The 24,819-nt window shown below is 46.8% G+C and overlaps 1 protein-coding gene across 5 annotated transcripts in view; it reads left to right on the top strand.

Annotated features, from left to right (window-relative positions):
- LOC139061385 (ATP-binding cassette sub-family C member 2-like) overlaps positions 1-24,819 on the top strand; it is a 223,154-nt gene that overhangs the window by 77,386 nt on the left and 120,949 nt on the right. For 4 of the 5 annotated variants that reach the window (XM_070541367.1, XM_070541369.1, XM_070541371.1 and 1 more), the window contains 2 exons: positions 3,444-3,653; positions 8,008-8,166. In XM_070541367.1, coding sequence (XP_070397468.1) covers positions 3,444-3,653; positions 8,008-8,166 — 369 coding nt within the window. The remainder of the gene's footprint in view (positions 1-3,443; positions 3,654-8,007; positions 8,167-24,819) is intronic. The other variant, XM_070541368.1, reaches the window with a different exon arrangement.

Below are 24,819 nucleotides of genomic sequence, written 5' to 3'. Positions count from 1 at the left end.
ATGAATGCGCGATATTGTATAGACACAAGACTGAAAATACGCGTCTTATGGTGGAGGCATGGCATATCTATAACTGTGGAAGTGCGTGCGTGAGTCAGCCTTCGATTACTTTACATAAGGAAGAGATTAAGTACCTTAACAGTTATCTCTCACGTAGGCCGTCACGTGTACTCGATTGACCCGTGGTGTTATCATCCCTGAGCATGCGCAGATGAGTTTTGTGTCTTCTTTCTTTTTTCGCCTCAGTGCCCCCTTTAGTTGATAGCCCGCGTTCGTGTTGTCCACTTCTCTACTCTTGTGTCCTGTCTCCACGCCTCACTTCTATTCTGCATAACCAATTATTCTACAGAAAAGATATTATACACACTACCAACACATTTAAATTTGTTTCTGAAGTCAAGTCTTGATATTTATATAACTGATGTACCAGCTTTACGTCAACATTTTTTCACTCAATCTTTCCTAAATACCTGAAGAGCGTTTTTCAGCTAATTTGTGTTTTTGCGTTTATTTTTGTGCGTACTTCACACATAGTCAATTACTATGTATATATATCGACTGTTCAATCGCTGTTTGCCTTGTGAAGGAGGCTGCGGGCTCTAGTGAAGTCGCTTGCCTCTAGTGCGACTTTTACCCGCAGTCTCCTCCATCACTGATGGAAATAAATGAGTTATTATTATTATTATTATTATTATTATTATTATTATAGTGCGTTGCTTAGTAACTCAAAGAAAGAACTGCAATGCATGCTCACTGACCTGGACAAGCAAAGAAGAAGGGTGGGTCTAAAAATTAATCTGCAGAAAACTATAGTAACGTTTACCAGTCTCGGAGGAGAAAAGCAGTTTACGATAGTTAGCGAGGCACTGGAATTGGTAGGGGCCGATAGTGACCGCGGATCCGTATCTTGAGGCTGAAATAATCAGAAGAATAAGAATGGGCTGGGGTGCGTTTGGCTGTTCATGGTTCTCGGACCATAAACAGCAGGTTGCCATTATCCCTCAAGAGAAAAGTGTGTAACAGCTGTGTCTTACCAGTACTCACGTACGGGGCAGAAACCTGGAGACTTACGAAAAGGCTTCTACTTAAATTGAGAACAACGGAACGAGCAAGGAAAAGAACAATGATTGGTGTAACGTTAAGGGATAAGAAAAGAGCAGATTCGGTGAGGGAACAAGCGCGAGTTAATGACATCTTAGCTGAAATCCAGGAAAAGAAATGGGCATGGCAAGGCATGTAATGAGGAGGAAGATAACCGATGGTCATTAAGGGTTACGAACTGGATTGCAAGGGAAGGAAAGCGTAACAGGGGGCGGCAAAAAGTTAGGTGGGCGGATGAGATTAGGAAGTTTGCAGGGACAACATAGCCACAATTAGCACATGACCGGGGTAGTTGGAGATGTATGGGAGAGGCCTTTGCCCTGCAGTGGGGTAGCCAGGCTTATGTTGATGATGATGATGATTATAATGATGATGACGACGACGAGGATGGAACAATTCACGACATCACGACGATAGTGTGGCAACGAATGCATAACGACGTCCTTATGACTACGGGACAATGATGAATATGGTATGACATTAGGATGATGATGATCATATCGCACAAACTGTATCAGGATGGTGATGTGACGACGACGGCATGGCGTGAAAGTAATGACGAAGATGGATTGCTCACAGTAGAACGACGTTGACAGCCTCACGGCAGCAGTATGACAACTAATGCTTGAGGAGTGTTGGATGACAAAGCATGAATTACGATGATGCAATGAACACGACGGCATCACAAACACGAACACATACATAGTGGTCTAAGATATTAGGTAACCTGGGCCACACTGAGTCGACGCAGGGAACGTGACGAAGATGGCGTGACGAGGGTGAGGCAACGAAGCTGGGGCAATGGTGGAATGACATGAGCATTTACCTAGTGCTCCAAGCTACTAGACATGGGCCACTGAATCGGCGAAGAAGCGCGATGATGACGTCATGGCAAGACCGAAATGACGATGTTGAAATAGCGGCAAGAGCACGACCACAATGGAATAGTGACGACGGTATGACAACGGGTGCATGACAGCGACAGTTCGACGACGACGCAATGAAGATGATAGTTGGACCATGGCACCCGTATATCACGACTGAATGAGGACACCATAAATACAATAACCCGCCATCGTTGCACAGTGGGTATGGGGTTGGGCTGCTACGCACGAGGTCGTGGGATCAAGCCCCGGCTACGGCGGCCGCATTTCGATGGGAGCGAAATGCGAAAACTCCTTTGTACTTAGATTTAACTCCACACTAAAGAACCCCAGGTGGTCCAAATTATTCCGCAGCCGTCGACTAATGCGTGCCTCATAAAGGAATGGTTTTTTGACGTGGAAAACTCGAGAAACCCAATTATCTAAAAGAATTACATTACCATAAGACTACAGGAGAATGACGTTGGTGACACAACATGGCAAAATCACGACGGCAGCAAGAAGACGATGGGATATTTTTGAAGTGCTGACTATAGTTTAACGCTAGCATGACAACGGCGGTGGGACGAGAATGGTATGATGACGACTGTCTGACAAGGATGGCATGACAATGGCGGCCTGGCAAAAGTCTAATGAAGAAGCTCGAGTAACGATGATGGAATGACCACAATGGCCTCACGACATCAGAAGAAATACATGACGTCTTTGTAACTAATGCATGGTGACTGCAGCATGAGGACAACCGGATGACAATGCAACCACTACAATGGCATCACAACCACAGGCACGTACCTGGTGGCCCCAACTATTAGCCAACATAGGTGCTGAATAGGTGTAGAAGCCGTGAAAAGGAGGTCCTGACGAGAGTAAGAGGGTGAAGGTGGAATGAAGACGATAGATTGACTACGCCGGCATCACGGTCACGACCACATGCCTAGCGGGCGAAGCTATTAGACACCTTAGTTCACTGAGACGGCGTAGAAGACATGACGACGACAGCATGACGAGAATCAGAGTACTCTGTGGAATGACGACGATAGAATGACCATGACGGCATCATGATGACGAGCACATCACTAGTGGGCCGAGCTGGGAAACGACTTGTGCCACTGGCAGCTTATGCCACTAGGTCGGCGTTTCAGCGGATGGATGGATGGACGGACGGACGGAAGGACGTACGGATGAATAGGCGCTGACTTAGGCTAAAAATGCTAATTGCATTTCAAAGAGAGCATTGGAATTTTTTTTCTTTGCCTTGCACTGACACTACGTGTGTAGCGTGGGTGTATTGTATTGCTGTAATCGATCATTTAAGAGAACATTGACGTGTACACGAGGCAAGTTTCATATTTCTTTTTCGTTTTTAGCAAAAATTGTGATTTAAACGCGATACCGTCACTCGGCGTTTAGTGCTGCCGTGTGTCACTCCAAGCGACTTCCTGTTGTGTAATCGTGCAGGATGACGTCGAATATATTACCATCAAGGAAGCACCCAATGCCAAAACGAATCCGATGGCCAAAGACTCTGCGGTTAAGCTGCATCAAGTCGACAAGACGTGGCCCCTTGAAGGCAGCATTAGTTTCCAGGACTTCTCAGCGTCGTACCGACCGTCAGTGCTCGAGGACTCTCTCAAACAGGTCACCTTCACTGTGAACGCGAGGGAGAAGGTGAGTGCATGTCGCAACAGCAATTAGACAAAGCTCATTACGAGTCAAACAATGTGGACGTAAATAGGGAAACAAATGTATGCAAACTGGTCGAAGCATTGTGCAAAATACTCTTGAGAAAATGTTATTGTGCTTTGCGTCTACGTATATACACACGTCTAGCTTCGATAGAGCGGTGCGTACTAACGCGTTAACAAGTGGCACCTGCAGGTTTGCAACGACACTAAAAGCAGAGTGCGCTCACGCAGTCCGCGTGAATAGGCGCTTTCGCGCAGCGATGTTAGCGACCTCCAACGATTTCCATACGAATGTTTCCTTGCCTGCCACAGACAACTTCGCATACCCGAGAGAAAGCGGCAGAAAACCCACGGAAGCTTCTGAAACCTTCAGCCATTATTCTTTATGCAGAGTGCGTACAGGACCAGAGTGTTCTAGCGGTAGATCGGTGATGATGGTCGTTGCCCTCATAATGCCGTTTTTTCTTGTGGCCAGTCTGTAATTTTAAATAACTACTTCAAAACATCTTGCAATGATAGTATAGCTTCAGATGACAGAGGACGCGGGTAATTTGATATCTTCAGGTAATACCTGAATGCTGCAGCAAACGTAAATAAGCTGAAACTGATTAAGAACTTGATGATGACCTCCCTTTAGAGGCCTCGGTTCTCTAAATCGCATACATGTTCCTCATGACACTTTTTAGCCATGCGTTTTGTTACAAGAGCGTCGAATGGCCCATTGAGCGGAAAAAGCGGAGCCTGTGGTCTGGACAAGTGGAAAACGGCACCTAAATCTTCATTGGCTGCAACGCCACGTTACAAGCGCGCCTCGACGAGCAGAGCGGCCGAAACACGTGCTGCCGCGATAGCCCGTCGCGGGAAAGGGCATCGCCGCGACGCCACGTCACCCTCGCTCTTCGAAGCCTTTGTCATCCGCGCGTTCGTCGTCCACTCTCGCTTGCGTTCTAACGACGCCTTCGCAAGGCCAAATCAAAACGTGCCTAGTGTGTCGAGGCGCTCGCTTGCCCGCGAAGAGTGGCCAACTCGAAAGACCACTCGGCGGCATTCAACTGCACGTTATTGCCTTTTCACTCACAACTCTTAAGTGCATAAATGTCCTCAGATTTCTTGCGGTGATGTCTCTATATCTTACTAATGTTCTTACCTGACTTGCCCCACCACCTACCATGTAAAGCACGCTTCAGACCCTCGACCCTACTTACTCAATGAAGCAGACATTGCTTCCAAACGAAATAGAAAATCCAAAATTAACTAAGTAAGAAACATTCAGTATTAAGCATTTACTAAATTATATACGATCCTTATTGAAATTTACGAATTGTTGCTAGTGACTTTGTAAGACATATCGACTTGGAGCGAATTCTGGGGTGGCACCGGTTTCGTTAAACGCGCCATCAGACTTGCGGTAAGAATGCGCTGCTGTGACACCTACCTTTCAAGAAAACGCTGTTTTATACATTGCAGCGTGACCATGACCACCTCGCTTCTCTGTTTCGTTGCACATTTCGAAGAGGAATATCTAGAAAGTAGTGTCAACCTGATAACTCACTTGAAGTGGATACGCCTTGTGATCACACCGGTATACACTTCCTGAATTTAGGTACGTGCAGTAAATAATTAAAATATGTATTGCACTCTGTTAGGTATTTAATTATAGATTTTGATTTCACGTAGAAGTAATGTGCGCCTCGTCAAATAATCTAGTTCAAGGTTAAGAATTCTGCTATCAGCCACAGCCGATTTCCAAAAATTCCGGATCAGTTAAATACAGGCCACTTTTATAGTTCACTCAGTCCACTATGATCCAACGGCTGCTTTATTTATTTTATTTATTTATTTTATGAAACCCCTAAAGGCCGTCCTCACAACGAGGGTATTACATAGGGGGGTGACAAAAATTCTATAAACATTTAGAGAAGGGTAATAAAGGAATAGGCAACAAGAATAAAATAGCAGAACAGCAAGACTCAATGAGACATAATGGAAAAACGCAACATAATAAACAGAATACAAAACATAATAAATATTAAAAATCAAACACATTGCGGTAACAGAACAAAACTAGAACATGGTCCTTTTTTGCGATTTCAGAATAAATAAAGCAACGCCCATTATCCAACTTAGCTACTTGACTTCTTTCTGAAGATTAGTTTGCTTAGTTAAATTCTAAGAACGTCGCTAGTCCTCGCGGTCTGCATTTCTTACGTGCATGCTGGAGACAGCTTTGTACCCGAGGCACACAAGTGGTGTGCTGAGCAGTGTTACATTTGTTTTAACTTGGTCATGTTTGCCTAAAGGGGTGATAAAAGTGATGTCGGAAACTATAGACCTATATCTACACTGTCAGTGTTTTCGAGAAGGTTAGAAAAAGTTTTCCACGGTCAATTGTACCGATTCCTTGAGATACATAATGTTATTTCACGTATTCAGTTCCGATTCAAAAAAACACCTACTGAAGAAATGGCATTAATGTAGCAAAAGAAGTTCTCGTGGAAAAATGTCGTGCCAGGTATGTAGCAAAGCTTTTTATAATATTCAGCATTATACGGTAATTCTGAAATTACAATGCTTTGGAATTCGTGGCCGTCGGCTACGTTTGACATCTTACCTTGAACATCAGAAACAGGTGGCTAAGGTTGACAAAGAATGCTCTGGACTGGAAGCGTGTTTCTAAGGCGTTCCGCAGGGACGCATCCTCGGTCCTCTTCTTCATACAGCCTACAAAAAATGATCTAATTCGCATTTGCACGATACAGGGAAGCCTGTAGGGTCATGACCCCGAAAATACATCATTCCAAAGCTAAATTGTCCTAAATAATGCCTACACTACTTAACAAATATGTGATAGCTGGCATAAATCTTCTACAGTGTACACCGTTCGAGTTGCGAAAATTGCATATGTTAGCTTTTAAGCAACATTGCCTCTCAGTCCACCATTATATTTGTTTTTGTAGTTTGTCTGTGTATGAGAATGAGATTCTCTTTGTATTTAACAGAGTTCCTATAATGTTTATGTTGTTGGCATTGCAGGTGCTGACTGTTTTATACAAAAGTAGCTGTGGGCCTATCTCAAGCGACCTCTACGAAGAGCAGCTTTTACGTAGAGCTCCCTCCATTAATGTGACGCTAAATTAAAGATTATTATTATTATTATTATTATTATTATTATTATTATTATTATTATTATTATTATTATTATTATTATTATCCAATACTTGAAATTCTAATAGTGACGTCCATTCTATACCTTTTCCGGGAGCGTGTGGTATACTTGCTTTCGCAATGCTCACATTTCAATGGCTAACGTTGGCGTATCGACTGGTGTGCGTGTGGCGCGCATAGGCTTGTTCAGGAGAACAGTTTCTTCAGAGTGCTTCACTCATACATGGTGTGCACCCACTCGCAATCTCCTAATCGTATCGGACGACCATCGATCGCGCGGCGTGCCAGATGCCTTGTAGCGGTGAGGGACGGTGGGATCGGGAATCGTACGCGCAGGTACGCAAGGCGATTTCCAGGTCGAATGCCATCTACATCGCGGTTTGCCTCACGAGCTCCCATCGCACATTCAAGGCCGCTGACAGGCCGTTCATTCTACGCTCGTGCGATCGTATTAAAAATTCCAGGGGTGTACAATATTCACCGTGCACATAGTTCTGCTGCTTTACCCAGAGTCGCAATAAGTTACCGTACCGCCGTATGTATTTCATGACCGGCGTAACCTATTTTGTATCGCTATTTCCGTATTATGTTGGATGTCTTGTTGCTCTTATCAGAAGTAACGACATGAAGCAGATAAATGTTTTGGACTGATCAGCTTCTCTTCACGAAGTACACTTTTCCATCAAACGACGCAGTAGTAAGGGCTGAAGTGCGGATGTCAAAATGAGAGGCTGAAAAAAGGGCACTTTCGAATGCCGTAATGCCTTTTATAAGAACATGAACGCTTTATCATATATTGAAGATATGTAAGATGTAATGTAAACAAATAGCTGCAATACAGAAGGAATTACGTTCTACTACACACAAATATTCATGGATAGCTTAAAGAATGGCTCGAGTAAGCCAAACTCTTTTGAAGGCAACACACTCCTTTTTTGGTACTATGTAAACACCTCATCATCGATGTAAGCGCTGCAGAGAAAAAGGTTGTTCCCGTATACTTCCGTTGTGACGCGTTTCTCTCGCCTCTGTGGTTATAGGCTGGAAGTCCGACAACAAGCGCAGTATCTAAACAAGAGCCCCACCACACAAACGCGATGGAAAGCGTGCATTACCTATACGGCAACACTGCCTCTACAACCGCTTAAGGAACGTCTTTCTGTCGACTTCAGGTCGGCGTCGTGGGCCGCACAGGAGCCGGAAAGTCTTCCCTGGTGCTGGCCCTACTGCGCGTGCTGAAGAGCACAGGCGGGCGCATCGTCATCGACAACGTAGACATCGCATCGGTGCCCCTGAGCAGGCTGCGGACCGCCGTCACAGTTATTCCTCAGGTGGGAGTCTTGTGGCGCTCATAAACCACTACGCTCCAAACCCATACTGCCCCGTTGTAGTGACGGTGAAGAACACACTAACAAAAACAGCGAGTCACGCAACTACCTCCCTGTTGGCCGAACCTCCGCCCAGACAAAACAAGAGACACTGCGGCAGGGACCGGCCCAGTCGGCGACCTTCCAACTCCGGTCTGTGGGTTAGACGCGTCAGCATCAGTCGTGTGCACAATATTCGCGTCGTGCATGCAACCTGATTTCAAAAGATTTCAGGGGCGTCCGAATAGTGATTTTGAGACCGAATCGAATGCGAATAATATAGTGCTAGAAGGGAATCGAATAAAATATCCTAGTGTTCTCGAATCACTTTCTTTTTTTTAGTTTATTTCCTTATAAGCCCTCATCTCAGGGAGTGTTAAATGACGGCTGCGATTACATCTCGAATAAGAAGAACAAACAGCGAAGATTATTCAACATTGTAGATGATCAGATACGCAATCTTGGAAAGTAGACGATGGAGACGATGACATAGTCCGGGCCGTTCCTGTCTGTAGGTGCTCTCAAAATAATGAAGCAGAAAACGCAGTTGTGTGCGATGGCGGGTGGGCAACGTGAAATGGGTGATTTGTGCGGTGGGATATGCGTGCGGCGGCTGTAATATGCGGTTCTTGATTGAGATAAGTATAAAAAAGAAACTTGTAAAATAAGGGCGAGGCTAGCAACGCGGCGACGATAGGAAAAAGACGGTAGTGCGAATGGTGCTTTCAAAGATGAAAAACTGACGTCGCACGAATATGAGGAATGAATGAATTGGGCGGCACGATTTGGAATGTCTTCCAATGCTGTGAACAAATACGCTTGATACGGGCTCCAGACGGCAGCTACATATTCTAATTTGGGTCTTAGAAGTCTTTATACGCGAGCAATTTAACATGTCGTGGGGCAGGGCGAAAGTGGAGCTTAAGAAAATCGAGTGGTTCACGCTGAAATGACGCTAAGAGAGGGTTACCACTAGATATTTGTATGGTTGTACTAGTTCAATCTATGTGTTAGAAATTGAATGATCAAAGCGATATGGATTATGACGGCGAGAGAAAGACACGAGTTTACATTTGGTAGGATTGAGGGACATTAGCCAATCATTGCACCAATTTAGTACGCTGTTAAGATTTGTCTGAAGTATATCTTGGTTATGGCAATTAATAATGGTGCTGTACATGAATGTGATGACCCTAACATGGGGACAAAGGTTCGTGTGCTCAAAAGGTTCTTACGGTTCTCTTAGGCGGAGCCTACGAGAACCCAATTGAGGACAAAGTCGTTCGTTTGAACACACACACAAACATTTAATGGAACTAAGGAAGGCTAAAAAATAAATGGAAGGAAATAGCAAACATAAGAGAAGCACTCAATTACACATCAAGACACACATTTCGGGCTTATACGGAGCTAAGTAGTGCGCGAGTCCGGGCTTGCCACGACGGCAGGGACGCACAACAGTCTCAACGCGAAGACGCGGCGACAAGTTGGCGCAAGGAGTTGCGCCGGCCTCACCAAAGGTCGTGGTGTGGAATGGCAGACCGGGCGACCGGAACTGGCCAGCTCTGCCTCGGAGGAGTAAAGCAGGTGGCTTGGTGGCACGAGCACATGGCGGCGGCGTTCTGCCCGGGCAGCTGGGAGTAGAGCTCGGGCCCGTAGCTCGACTGCTCTTGTCCTGCCCACGGGCACAGAAGCTCGAACGCCGGCCTCGGGCAGCAGGCGGCACGACGGACGGGGACGGCATTCTGGCCGGGCAGCTGGCGTAGAACTCGGGCCCGTAACCCGACTGTTCTCGTGCTGCCCACGGGCGCAGAAGCTCACCAGCCTTGAGGAGCTGGCGGCACGCTCAGGTAGACGGGCGACACACAGGAACAGGTTGGCAGGAGGCCCCGGTCGGGTGAAGTCCTGGTGGCTCGGGTCCGGAACCCGACGGCCTGTCTTCAACGCCCGCTCCGGTGGCTGACCTCCTCCTGCCGTCGCTTGCTGGAATTCTCCTGGCGCCTCCACGGCGATTCCTCTGCGTCTCCCCTGGTTCTGCCAGCGCACCACGCTTTTAACGCGATAGCGTTAAGGAGCCCGTGTCGCAGAAAAGCCGGTGTCGCCGGCGTTGGTGTCGGCGGCGTTGGCCGTGAGCGATAAATCCCAACAGGCACTTCATGAATAAAAAACAACTTGCAAGATGGGCTCGGTGGGAATCGAACCAGGGTCTCCGGAGTGTGAGACGCAGACGTTACCACTGAGCCACGAGTTCGATGCTTCAAAGCGGTACAAAAGCGCCTCTAGTGAATGCGGTGTTGCCTTAGAAACGAGCTGTTTCTAAGGCTCAGGCGTGCGTCGCTTGCTTAGGCGCACATTTTGTTGCCGCGCCGAACGCTGCGTTGCTCAACGCTCACCGCGTCCGATGCGGGGCGCGTAGTCGGTGCGCCGTAGCCCATTGTTTTACACCCCTTGGTGGGTCGACGGGAACACTGTCGCGTTCCACTCTTGAAGGTGAAGCTTAAGCGTCCTCCAATTTTTCTTCTGATCTGGCGACTTGGCATTTTCGGATTGGCTGCCTGACGCCCCGTGGTCTTTTCTAATTGGTTGCTTTTCTTCTTTTTGTTGTTTTTCATGCGCCGCACGTTCTCGTGCCGGACGCTCCTCGGCGTCGTTGTTTTCCTTCTTCCAGCATGGAATCCGCCTCGGCGCGCGTGCACTCATTGTCGTCTGCTCCTGACCGTCCCGATCACCACACCATGTCACGCACAGCACATCACAATGACACAATCATCAGCGAACATTCGTATACTAGAGGAAACATGCAGGGGTAAGTCGTTAATATACAAGATGTTTCAGCGAACACTAAAAAATTTTTAAAGGTTGCCTGTGGCAGATAGCTAGAAGCAGCGAACACTACTTTCACCAGAAGTTGAAATGCAAAATCGACTAATTAACAAGAATTCGGTAATTAACTTTTTAGCAATGTATCTTAGACCCATATTGCAATATACAAATTCTAGCAGTGCACCTCTCAAGGCGGATCCACTTGGAGCGAATGCTCAGAACAACACTAGTTTCCAGAGATAAACTCCCAAACTTTGCGCAGAAATGCATTGGCGTCCCACTTGTGTGCTTCAGTGCATGAAAAGACGTTTTGGTAACAAATTAACTGGAACGCCAATGCATTTCTCTTCAAAGTTCGGGAATTTATATCTTGAAACTGGTGTCATTTTGAAAATTCGTTCCAAATGGATCCGCCTTGCGAACTCTACGCAGTCGGCCTGCGGTGACGTCACCCGTCCCCACGGTAGGAACGGCCAAGCCTTCCCAGTTGTCCCAGCCAGATCAGAGGCCTCTTCTTGCGCGGGCAGCTGTCAGCAGAGTACAGAGGCTAAGACTGATGACCGGGACGATGGGATAAACGGTCTTTCGAGGCAACGCTTTCACGGGAAACGCATTACCCGCAAGAGCGTGTATACCCAGCCCTCAGGCGTAGCCTGCGCCTAAAGAGCGCGTGATTCATTCGGTCACTCCAACAAAGCCAACCCCTTAGTTGCAGGATCTCAGAAGAGATATTGAAGGTGAACCAACTTCAGTTTCCTATTTGATATACACAGCACAAATTTATCATTTATATGGACGCACAAGTATTACAATAGAACATCACATGTCTTATCCGCAACCTCGATTATCTTCAAGACGTTATTCATAAATTTAGTGCAAAGGTGCTGTGTGTACAGGAACCCCACCTAAAATCTAAACATACAGATTTTTTGAACAATATATTACTATTCGTAAAGAACGCGACGATGCCATATCGTCTTTTGTTGCTGTAACAATTGTAACTTATAACGCCTGATGCCACTTAGAATTCCGAACGACCCTTACGAGAGTTGACATTGGACCTGCACTGCTAAAAACACTTGTTACAACATGCTCAATTCATATATATTTCTAATTAGTAGCTGCATAAGCAAGAATTTTTCTTTATTAGATGAGCTATCGAACCCTAGGTGGTCTTTGGAGATTTAAATGCGTGCATCCGTCTGTGGGGGGACTCTCGCTGCGAGAAGGTCGGTTAAAGGAAAGTTTTCTTTTTTCCACTGGGCCATGTTTGCCAAATACAGTAGAATCTCGATAAAGGGAAATCGCTTAAACGGAATTGCCGCTTAAACGGAACAGTCGCCTGTAGTTTGCTTGGTTTTGTATTCACATAACGTTAAAAAAACTATCGGTAATCGGAACTAAAATTTCCGCGTCACCGTGTAAACGGAACCGAAAATGAAACTTCTTGGCAGACCCATCGTCAGTTTTTTCCGGTTCCGGCTGTTTCTTGTTTTTAGTTGTAAGCCTCACCTCGTTAGTAGTCAGCCGTGTTTGCGCAACGAATGAGCAGTTCTTGTGTTGTGTTAGCACAGGTCTTATTCTAGTCGTTCGTCAGTTCAAGTCGCCGAGGTTACAGGGCTTAGCCCCCGCCGCCTCGTTCGTGCCGTCGTGGTGCCATTCGTGCTTCATTGCCGCGTTGGCGTTTTCTAACATCGGTGGCCTGTAAGCGCTGGTGAAGTGGAGGCCTAGCCTCTGTTGTTTCAATGGCGGCACAGAAGCGTGCACACCATGCGCTTACGTTAGAAAAGAAGATGGACATTATTCTTGACTTCGAAAGTGGCTCTTACACGAAGTCGGCGCTCGCAACGAAGCACGGCGTCCCGAAAAGCAGCTTAACGAGGATCCTGCACAAGGAGAAGCTACGGAATGTCTTCGAAAGTTCACGATTCGGGCCCCAGAAGAAGCGTCTGTGACAAGGTGACCACGAAGAATAAGAGAAGTGTCTCGTGTTGTGGCTTAGGAGAGCCCGGAGCCAGAACATTCGCATCAACAGACCACTAATCCGGGCCAAGGCAGAGGAGTTTCTCCTTCAACTTGGTGTAACAGACTTCTTGTGCAGTGAGGGCTGGCGGACAAGGTTTAAAGACAGAAACGGCCTCATTTTTCGCGCCATTGCAGGAGAAGCTGCAGCAGCTGATGCGACAGCGTGTCGCGACTGGCGCGCAGAGAGGCTTCCGGAGATTATGCGTCAAGGACGATGACATTTACAACGTAGACGAAACCGCGCTTTTTTTTAAGCTCCTGCCAATGAAATTGATTGCTTTCAAAGGTGAGAAATGCACAGGTGGCAAACTGAGCAAAGAAAGACGGACTGTTCTTGTGGGAGTGAACATTTCGGGCAGCGACAAGTTGAAGCTGCTTGCGATCGGGAAATCGAGAAACCCTCGCTGTTTTAAGGGCATAGCTAATATGTCCGTGACTTACGAGTCAAACTCAAAAGCGTGGATGACGCAAGCCCTCTTCAACAAATGGCTCCCCACCCAGGATGCGCGATTTTCGCGGCAGAAGAGGAAAGTACTTTTCCTTGTTGATAACTTCCCTGGACATGGGACTGTAACGGGACTGAAGTCGATTCAGTTGGAGTTTCTCCCGGCCAACACCACGGCACTGTTGCAGCCCATGGATCAGGGAGTTATTCAAGCCCTGAAAGCCCGCTTCCGCAAGGGTCTCCTGCAGAGGATGCTGGTGTGTATGGACCAGAATAAGGAGTTCAAGGTGGACATTCTTGGCGCCATTCATCTTATTGCCGATGCCTGGAGGCAGCTGACTGCTAATACTATGACAAATTGCTTTAGGCACGCGGGATTTTCTTCGAGTGACCAGCCATCCGACTGCAGGGGTTGCCTGAATGTGACAGTGAAGATGCCCTTGAGAGGCAGGAGGGGTAGTAGAGCAGTGTGCTATAAAGGAAATCCGTCTGGGCTTTGATGAGTACGTGTACATCGATGGTGATGTTGTGACTTGCCCTTAGAATACGGTGGAGAGCATTGTTGCTGAGGTGCTTGACGAAAAAGAAAGTGAGCCAGAACAGGAATCTGAAGGGGTAGCTATCGTGGAGCCTGCCACACTTCAAGGAGCAGAATCAGCTGTGCAGTATCTCAACATTTTTTTTATGGGGGAACCAGTACATGAAATGTTTGTCCAAAGCTTAAGTGCCATGGAAAAAACAATCCTAAAGATGCAGTTCCAAGGACTCAAACAAAGCGAAATTGGTGCATATTTTAGTGCACAGTGACTAATTGTTGCCAAATAAACTTTGTGAGTGCTGTACCAAAACCTCTTGCGGTTTTCGTCCTTTCTGAAAAACTTATCCGGTACATTCACCTTCTAGTGCTTAGAGTTCCATGAAATGGTATTAAGAGTGCACGCACATAAATCTGCACTTTTGCACATTTCTCTCAGTAAACGGAACTGCTGTTAAATGGAACAAATTTTTTGGGTCCCTTGGAGTTCCGTTTATTGAGAGTTTACTGTAATAAAAAAACGACGTTTCGCAGCACTGCTCACACCACATACTCCATCTGATTTGAGCATGGCATCTCCGCTGCTCATTCCGTGCATCTAATGGAATGTTGTTAAATATGCCTACGGCTTCGACTACTTTCCCTTAATGCTGAGCACAACAAAACAAGATAAATGCTCGCCATTCATTCCTAACAAGAACTCACGCATTTGTCGTGGAGTGACTTCTGCGTCCTATGCATAGATGATGCTTTTGCATATTTCACAGCTTTCCTCATTGATGCTGCATACAAATATATCACACAAAAAAAGGCGCGGCTACCAAACCACAAGTTCCCGGGTGCAATGCAGGAAACCGCGTAACCAGCAAAACAAAGCGGGGGGACACATTCCCCGATTGTGGATCACCTAATTAATTTACACCTAACATACTAACACCTAACATAGCACGGAAAAAAGACGCATCGAGAGGCTCGGAAGGTAGAATGGCAAATGTGTATCTCCGATATAAAATCTTACAAACATGAGCGAAGAATGTGGAATAAAGTAGATAGAATAAAAGACCGGCAGCTCCACCAGCTATCTTGTGTAAAAACACAGCAAAATAGCCTCAAAAGCCAGGCATATTTTCGGCCAGCATAATTTCAACCAATCTTCAGTCTTTGTGCTATCCTGAATCATTCCTAAGGTAGAAACAACGAGCAGAACAACTTTTGGAGCGGAAGTTGACAACAAGTGATGCATACAGTCATCCGTTTAAGTTATCAGACCTTCAGGCACCCCTTAACTGCTGTAATACGTCTTCTCCAGGATCTGATCAGATCATATATGAAATAACAAAACACTTACACTGAAACCCAGAGAAGATATCCTGTCTAATTTCAACGCCATATGGTTTCCCGGGAATATGCGGTCCTCTTCGAAATTGGCCGTTGTATTTAAAATTATCAAAGAGTGCGAGGACTCATCTTTAGGTACCAGTTATCGGCTTATAACATTGACAAACTGCCTTTGGAAGTTGTTCCAGAAGGTGATAAATCGATGCTCGTTGCTCATTCTGGAGAGCAATGAACTACTCGATCGATACCAATGCGGTTTCAGGGAGGGCTGATTACAACTGACTATCCACCCCGCAGTGAGGCAAATAACAGCGGCACCTTTATTCACACAGAGTACTTCTTGTATTTATTTCGGGACAGTCAGAAAGCCTACGATGCCACATGGCTCTCCTCAATTTTATACTATCTGTCGGCACTGGATTCCCGCGGTAGCATGTTAAACACCACTGAAAGCTACTTGTCTGGCTGCACATTCTGTGCAAGAGTTCGCAACGCTGCATATAAACAATTCACCCAAGAGGCTGGTGTACTTCAAGGAGGTGTGCTTAGTTGTACTTATTGGACAAGTGAATTCACTTCATACAGTCATTCCACGCATCATGTTATATTCCGAGTACGTTGGCGATGTACAGCTAGGTTTAAATCCCACAATATTGCAACCAGCGAATCAAAGGTGCAGTTTTCATTAAACGAATTGTCTGAATGGGAAAATGAAAGTGGCGTTAAAGTGAACACCAATGAACGTGTCTGCGTACTCTGTCAAACAAGGGAGGCGCAACAGTTCCAAGTATTGCAGCCGATGGAGATAAGCTCTCTGTGAGCAGCGAGCATAAGCTTTAGGAAATATTTTAGTCTCTAAGCTCACGTTTATTCCTCATCTCAAGTATCTAAGGGCGAAATGCAGACGTACCATGGACCTTCTTAAACTTCAGTCGCGCGCAACTTGGGGTAGTGATCGGAACTGTCGCTTGTATGAATAAAGTGTTGTCCACTCACACCTAGACAACGCAGCTATAGTTTATCATTCTGCTGCGCCAAGCTTATAATTCAACGCCTGGACACTGTTGACCATCTGGGTGTCCGTCTCACGACCACAGGGTTCAAGACAAGTCGAATTCAGAGCCTCTACGCACAGCCTAATCAGTGGTCTCTTCATCTAGAGAGGTCACATACCAGTTTCACATATTTTCTTGGTGTACACAAGAACATTTGCCATCCTTCTTATTCACCCATAAATGATATAACCTCTGCGACACTTTTTCATAGCCGACCTGAAACGAGAGAGGGGTTCTCATTGCGTGTTACAAACCTTAGTGAGGCAATGGGTGTTCTGGTTTCTTGAACAGTGTCTCATGGCTCCAGCGGAGCTGTTACCACCGTGGCAGTGGCACATTGAGTGTAACGCATTGTTTGTAAAGGTCGCTAAAGATGTTCCAGAGAAGCACAATAGAATGTATTTCCTAGAACTACACGCAACGTACTCGTGCTCAGAGTTTTATGCGGACGCATCAAAATCGCATGCTGGTTTTTCTTGTGTAGCAGTTGGTCCCTCCTATTCAGAGTTCGACGTTCCCTGAAACAAGCTTCTTCTCGGCAGAACTTTGTGCGATATTGTCGGCTGTGGAACCCGTCAGGAAATAAAACTGCAAAAGGCAATTGCATTCGCAGGCTCCCTAAGCTTCGTGAAAGCTTTAATACCGTTGGAAAAACACAGATACCTTCAAATCTTTATTCTCTGCGATGTGTTACTTATGCATCTAACCAACATACTGACGCGAAATAAGTTTGCACGTGTTGACACGGGACCCTTAGGGCGAGAACGACGAAGTTCGTAGTTGCGCGCGGGGTCTCCGAGGACCAGCCATCGCTAAAGGCTGACGTTTTTACTCAATCTGTCGGTGCTAAACTGTTTTAGTTGCCATAGCTTGGTGACATTTCTGGTGGAGGTGCTGGGTACGGTCAATGTTAAGAACTCCGGAGCATACCCCAGACCGAAGCTCGGCGAGTAGTTCAACCGAGCTTACCCCTGTGCACGTACGTGCCAGCCGGCGCCTCCAGGGACTCCAGCCACAGCATGGTCTGCTACCCGAACGAACTAGAATTACGACCCAACCACCTCCTGCCACTCCTGCAGCATCGCACGTTGTCGTCAATCACATCCGGACGCCGAAGCTGTTCCACTGAAGTGCTTCAGAGGACGCCGATCACTGGCTTGACCATTTTGACCGGGTTGCCAACCTCAACGACTGGAACCACGAGCGTAAGCTACGTTACGTGTACTTCGCTCTTGAAGATTCCGCGAAAACATGCTTTGAGAACCACGAGGCGACACTGACGTCATGGGAAGAATTTCGTAGGCAGTTCCTCAATGCCTTCGCCAGGGCGGACAGGAAGGAGAGGGCGGAGTTAGCGTTGGAGGCAAGAATTCAAGGCACGAATGAGCGAGTGATGGCGTACGTAGACGACATGAACCGGCTTTTCCGACGTGTGGACCGTCCCTTTGATGAGTGAAACAAAGAAGGTGCGCCATCTCATGCGCGGCGTCAAAGAGGAAATCTTTGCTGGCCTCATTCGAAATCCGCCGGCGGCACTTGCAGAGTTCCATGACGAAGCCACTACTATAAAAAAGGCCCTTCAACAGCGGGCCAGGCGAAACAACCACGACGCCATCATTGCAAGGGAGCTCTTTGCCGTTACCCTCGGTAACGACCTTGGCGCCTTGGGAGAACTCATCAGGACTGTCGTCAAGGAGGAACTGCAGAAGATGCAGACGACCACTGCCCCTGTGGAACAACTTTCCATTGCGAAAATGGTGCACGCCGAAGCACGACAGGCCGTCCATATTCCTGGACAGTACGAGGCACCACAGCAGGGACCGCACGCCGAAATGAGTTACGCTGAAGCAGTACGCCGTCCGTCACCCTCAAGTGCGTGCCGCATGGTACACCCCACTGAACAAATGGATGTAAGCTTCAGGCCGCCTCGCTGCCCACCGCACATCGCCGAAGCAAGGACTTGGAAGAGCGACGTCTGGCGCACCCCAGACTACAAACCCCTTTGTTTTCATTGTGGCGAAACCGGGCACATCTACAGAATGTGTCCTTATCGTCATGTGGGGCTTCGTGGATTCTCGCCGAATGCACCTCCTCCACGACCTGGTGAGCGGCCGCCGGATATCGAGAGTTTCGTCGCAAATCGTGGCAATGATGAGCAGCGATGGCAGGAGCCCCGTTCGTCGTCTCCTGCTCGTTACAGGTCACCATCACCAAGCCAAGCCTTTACTCGCGGCGCTCTGAGACGCCGCTCGCCTAGCCCGGCGGGTCGGGAAAACTTAGTTCAGCGACCTTCGGATGTGAGGTCGCTGACGACGACCGTACGCAAGATCCTCCCCTACGACGACCATGACGAAAACAGAACGACGCATACGTACAGACGGAGTCAAACACCTTACGAGAGGTAGTAACGTCGAACATTCCCGTCACCACAGACGACGAAGAAATAATGGCGTTAATCGACACTGGAGCGGACACCTCAGTCCTGAGCATGGACCTTGCCTGCAAGCTGAAGAAAGTTTCTACCAAGTGGACTGGGTCGCAGATTCGCACTGCAGGAGGCCATCTGCTAACCCCGGTAGGAAGATGCACAGCGCGCGTGAGCATTCCTGGGTTTACGTACCTCGGAGATTTCGTTATCCTCCCAAGCTGTTCGAGGGACCTAATTCTGGGAATGGACTTTCTGCAGGCCAATGGAACTGTGATTAACTTACAAAAGTCGCGGGTAACGTTTTCGACGGCGCAGGCCTTAGCAGGAAGCAGCACTGACGACACGTATGTCAACGCTTTGAGGATTGTTGACGAGAACCTCACGGTGCCGCCACGGAGCAGCGTAGTGACCCTAATCATAACCAACTAGCCCAGCTGTCCATACTTAGCGATCTTGTTTAAAAATTTAATCAATTCAAAACTAAAGAGTCTCTACATTCTAATGGCCCTAAATTTAAGGGAAGCAATTTCAGCGTCGGAGAAGATTTCCCTCAACCCATCAGAATTGCTCGTAAAAACCTTATTGCTTTTGCTAAATCGAAATCAACGTCCTACTCTCTCCGCTTCAAAACATTACATATAGGTACCAAACGATACGTGTTTGACCATTCCACAGAATCTGTTAAGGAAATATCGTAGCAATTGCCCAGTCATCAGCATGTGCTTTCCCACCCTCGGCCCGCCGCGCGATCAAACTTGTTCCTTTCCGCTATTTTCACTAACATACGGAGCTTCATCCCAAAACGTGACATTATTTCTAATCTGGTTTCGTCATCTGGCAGTAACCTTCTAATATTAACGGAAACATGGCTTACAGGAGACGTAACGGACAGCGAAGTGCTCGCTGACCTACCAAATTTCCAACTCTTCCGAAACGATCGCAAGGGCGCGAGGGGGGGAGGGGTACTTGTCGCCATAGACCAAAATATATCATGTACATCTGTTAACACTATGTCCGATCTTGAAATCCTATGGCTTAAATGCCATGCCGCACCCTATTCAATTTTACTTGGCGCTTGCTATAGGCCCCCTAATAGTACTCCAGACTTCTCTTTCAAACTGAATAATATCTTAAGTGAAATAACCACCAAACACCCCAACATGCATGTAATTCTATTTGGAGACTTTAATTTTCCTAATATCGATTGGTCAAGCCGGCCTGCACCAACGGCTACATCAAGGGAATCCAACGAGTTCCTTGAGGTATGCCTTAACTTTAACTTATCTCAAGTGCTCACAGAACCAACCCGTGTCACCGATAACTGCCAAAAAAGAAAATGGAGGACGCTTAAGCTTCGCCTTGAAGAGTGGGACGCGACAGCGTTCCCGTCGACCCGCCAAGGGGTATAAGACAATACGCTATGGCACAGCGATCACTTACGATGCGCCCCGCATCGGACTTAGCGCCCACCTATCACGCGGTGAGCGTCGAGCAACGCAGCGTTCGGCGCGGCAACGAAACGTGCGCCTGAGCGAACGGAACGAACCAAAGAACTCGGTGTCTCGGAGGGGAAACGATCTACGCCAGCCAAACGTCGTGATCGGCACGGGCAGAGAGATAGATAAGCACGGCGAAGCGTCGTCAGGGGAGAGGGAGTCCCGCGACGCGCCTGGCAGCGGTCCCAATGCGCGCGCGGCGCGCCTCCTGTCGGGGCTGCGCCGTACATTGAGAGGAGGGGGTCTTCTGTGTTTGCCGCAAGATGGCTCTGCGTGTGCGGAAAGCGCAGAAGAAATGCATCGGAAACGCACTTCGCAACTCGTGTAATTGTGACTTCTGTACGTTACATGTTCATAATTACCGATATACACCGCAGTATAACATTCCACGGCTCGTTTCGAAGGCAACACCGCATTCACTAGAGGCGCGTTTGCACCGCTTGGAAGCATCGAACTCGTGGCTGAGTGGTAGCGTCTCCGTCTCACACTCCGGAGACCCTGGTTTGATTCCCACCGGGCCAATCTTGGAAGTTGCTTTTTATTTATGAAGCGCCTGCCGTGATTTATCGCTCACGGTCAACGCCGCAAGCGCCGACGCCGACACCGACGCTGACACCGACGCCGACGACACCGGCTTTTCTGCGACACGAGCTCCTTAACGCTATCGCGTTAATATTCTAGACCTTGTCTTAACAAGTAATCCTGAGAGCGTGTCATCCATCGCGTATCTTCCCGAAATCAGTGACCACAAAGTCATTCATGTCGACTTCGTAATTAAACCCGTTTTCACCCCGACCGTTAAAAAGACTATTCGCTTGTATGAAAAGGGCAATTATGAAGCAATTAATCATGAACTAACGCAATTTTACCCCATTTTTGCAAGTGCCTTTCCTTCTCATACCATGGGTGAAAATTGGCAAATTTTCAAAGAGAAACTAAACAATTTAGTTGGCAAATACATTCCCCAAATTAGCATTCATTCCAATTCAGCACAACCCTGGTTCAATAAAGCACTGAAGCGATTAGAAAACAAGAAAAAACGTCTATTCCGAGCAGCTAAGTCCCGTAACAACCCTGACGCATGGAAAAAATACAAAACCGCTGAAACTGCCTATCTGGAAGCCATACTTCATGCCAAACGCTCATTCTTTTATTTTGATGTGCCGAACATGCTTAAGAACGACCCAAAAAAATTCTGGCAGGTCTTAAGCCCACACGACACGCGAACTATTACCTTATCAAATGAATCAGGTGATTCCCTAACCGACGCTGAATGCGCTCACTTGTTCAACACAACCTTTGCGTCAGTATTTACACAAGAAACTGAAATGTCATTTTCTATTCCTCATGCGAACTTTCAATGTACCATGCCACCTATTACATTTTTTCCATCTGGCATTACATCCCTCATAGACAATATCAAACTTTCATCGGCAGCTGGTGTGGACGACATTACGTCTAAACTTCTAAAAAACACTAAATATATTTGTGCAGCATATCTCTGTCTTCTATTTTCACAGTCAGTTTCAGCAGGCGTGCTGCCTCCAGATTGGAAGCACGGAAAGGTCGTTCCAGTTCACAAATCGGGCAACAAACACTCCCCATTAAATTATCGCCCCATCTCATTAACCAGTGTACCCTGCAAAATCCTTGAACATATCATCTACACACATATCATGGACTTCCTTGATGCCAACCATTTTTTTCATCCTGCGCAGCATGGTTTCAGGAAAGGTTTTTCCTGCGAAACGCAGCTAGCTATGTTCGTTCACGATCTGCATGTAAACCTTGACTCTAACTCCCAGACTGACGCCATCTTCTTAGATTTCGCCAAAGCTTTTGACAAAGTTCCTCATGAGCGTCTACTACTAAAACTTGCCGCATTACATCTGAATACCAATATCTTAGCATGGATTAAAGAATTCTTAAGTAACCGTTCACAATCAGTCTTTGTCAACAATCAAGCATCTAACTCTACCCCTGTAACCTCAGGCGTACCCCAAGGGTCAGTCCTTGGTCCACTACTATTTCTAATTTACATTAATGACCTACCAATGCATGTATCTTCTAACATCCGTATGTTTGCAGACGATTGTGTAATCTATCGTAAAATTAACAGCGTTTCCGATAACACGTCCCTTCAAAACGACCTGCGAAGTGTACAGGAATGATGTAACCTTTGGCTAATGGAACTAAACGCTAACAAATGTAAGACTGTCTCCTTCCACCGCCGCAGAAATCCACTTGTTTTCTCGTACCAAATTGCTGACGTCAGCCTTGAATTAGTTCCTTCCTACAAATATCTCGGAGTAACCCTTTCAGTGACTTAACCTGGGAAACGCACATTATGAACATCATTTCATCTGCTAACAAAACACTCGGGTTTTTAAAACGCCACTTGCGCCACGCCCCCCAACATGTAAAATTACTAGCCTATCAGTCTCTCGTCAGGGCGAAATTAGAATATGCATCCCCCATTTGGAACCCTCATCAAGTATATCTCATCAATCAACTGGAATCGCTTCAAAATCGAGCTACAAGATTTATTCATTCTAAGTACTCCTACAACATCAGTATATCGGCATTAAAAACAGAATCTGGCTTATCATTGCTTGCATCTCGACGCCGCATTGCTAGTCTTTGTCTTTTTCACAAGTTCTTTTACAGCTCACTTGGCAAAGCACCATACATTCTCCCCCCGGCACGCATATCCAGCCGCACCGGTCACCCGCAACAAGTCGCGCGCCCACGTACACGCCCTGCTAGTAACAGCGCAAAATATAGACAAGGGACGAGACAGGAAGACACCACAAGCGCTGACTTTCAACAACGTTTATTCCGAAAGAAACACGGCTTTTTATAAACATTGCCTCATGTGTCGCAGTCACGTGATCGCACATCATGTGAAACAAGCACTTTTTTCTTTTATGCACTCAAGATAGCGGTTGCACGTGCAAAAGCTCAAGTTCTTTTTTTGTCAGTAACAAGGACGGCGTGCTAACGCATTGATCACGAAGTCTGGTAATCTCGGCTGCCTCAATTATCTCCCGGACCAGCTGGTCATTGTGTTTCTTCAGCACTTTACAGCGTCTAAATTCTGCGGCGCAATCTTTTGAGGGGCAATCCCTGATATGTATGCCTAGATTCCTGTTAGCCTGCTCGACGCTAAGTTTATGTTCCTTCAGTCTCTCATTTGTGCATCTAGAAGTTTGCCCTATATACCTTTTTCCACATTTCAGAGGTATTGAATACACAACGGCTTCTGCGCATTCCACAAAACGATTCTGGTGATTAGTCGTGCACCCTTCCTGGTTTATCGGCTCTTCAGCATTGACGCGTCGGCAGAGGCTTTTTTAGTTTTTTCGGGGCAGTAAGCACTACATTGACTCCAGCTTTTCGCCCAATCTTTTTCAGGCGGTGAGATAGGTTGTGCACGTATGGCAGGGCCACGGTCCGTCGTTTTTCTTTTGGCTTCTCGCTACCTGGCTCGCCATGGGCACGCTCGAGTTTTAGGTTCTTGCTCATTTTTTCCGCAACGGACACAAGAAGGTGCGACGGGTAACCAGCCCTAGTAAGCCGGTCAACCGGCTTACTAAACAGCTGTAAAGTGCTGAAGAAACACAATGACCAGCTGGTCCGGGAGATAATTGAGGCAGCCGAGATTACCAGACTTCGTGATCAATGCGTTAGCACGCCGTCCTTGTTACTGACAAAAAAAGAACTTGAGCTTTTGCACGTGCAACCGCTATCTTGAGTGCATAAAAGAAAAAAGTGCTTGTTTCACATGATGTGCGATCACGTGACTGCGACACATGAGGCAATGTTTATAAAAAGCCGTGTTTCTTTCGGAATAAACGTTGTTGAAAGTCAGCGCTTGTGGTGTCTTCCTGTCTCGTCCCTTGTCTATATTTTGCGCTGTTACTAGCAGGATGGAAAACCAACAAGCCCAAGCTGCTATTCTAGCACGTACACGCACTGTCACTTTTTCGTCTTCATTCTTTTTTCGTGCAGCAACAGACTGGAACGGCCTTTCCAACGAAATCACAGTCATAACCTGTCCTAGCACATTTTTAAACACCGTAACAAATTATCTTACCCTGTAATAAAAATATGGCCTTCAATTTCTTTATGTATGTATGTACCCACCCCTTATGTAATACCCCTTCAATGGGGCCTTTAAGGAAATAAAATGAAATGAATGAAATGAAATGAAATATACTTTCTAGTCCGGCGTTCGTGTTGTCTTTCTCGCCTCGTCCTTGTTCAAATGTGCGCTGGAACTATGTTTCACAATGCTAATCATAACCAACTAGCCCAGCTGTCCATACTTAGCGATATACTTTCTAGTCCAGCGTTCGTGTTGTCTTTCTCGCCTCGTCCTTGTTCAAATGTGCGCTGGAACTATGTTTCACAATGCTAATCATAACCAACTAGCCCAGCTGTCCATACTTAGCGATATACTTTCTAGTCCG

This window comes from Dermacentor albipictus, chromosome 6 (assembly GCF_038994185.2).
Source record: "Dermacentor albipictus isolate Rhodes 1998 colony chromosome 6, USDA_Dalb.pri_finalv2, whole genome shotgun sequence".
In the NCBI taxonomy this organism is placed as follows: domain Eukaryota; kingdom Metazoa; phylum Arthropoda; class Arachnida; order Ixodida; family Ixodidae; genus Dermacentor; species Dermacentor albipictus.
This window is presented reverse-complemented; position numbering and strand designations above follow the sequence as displayed.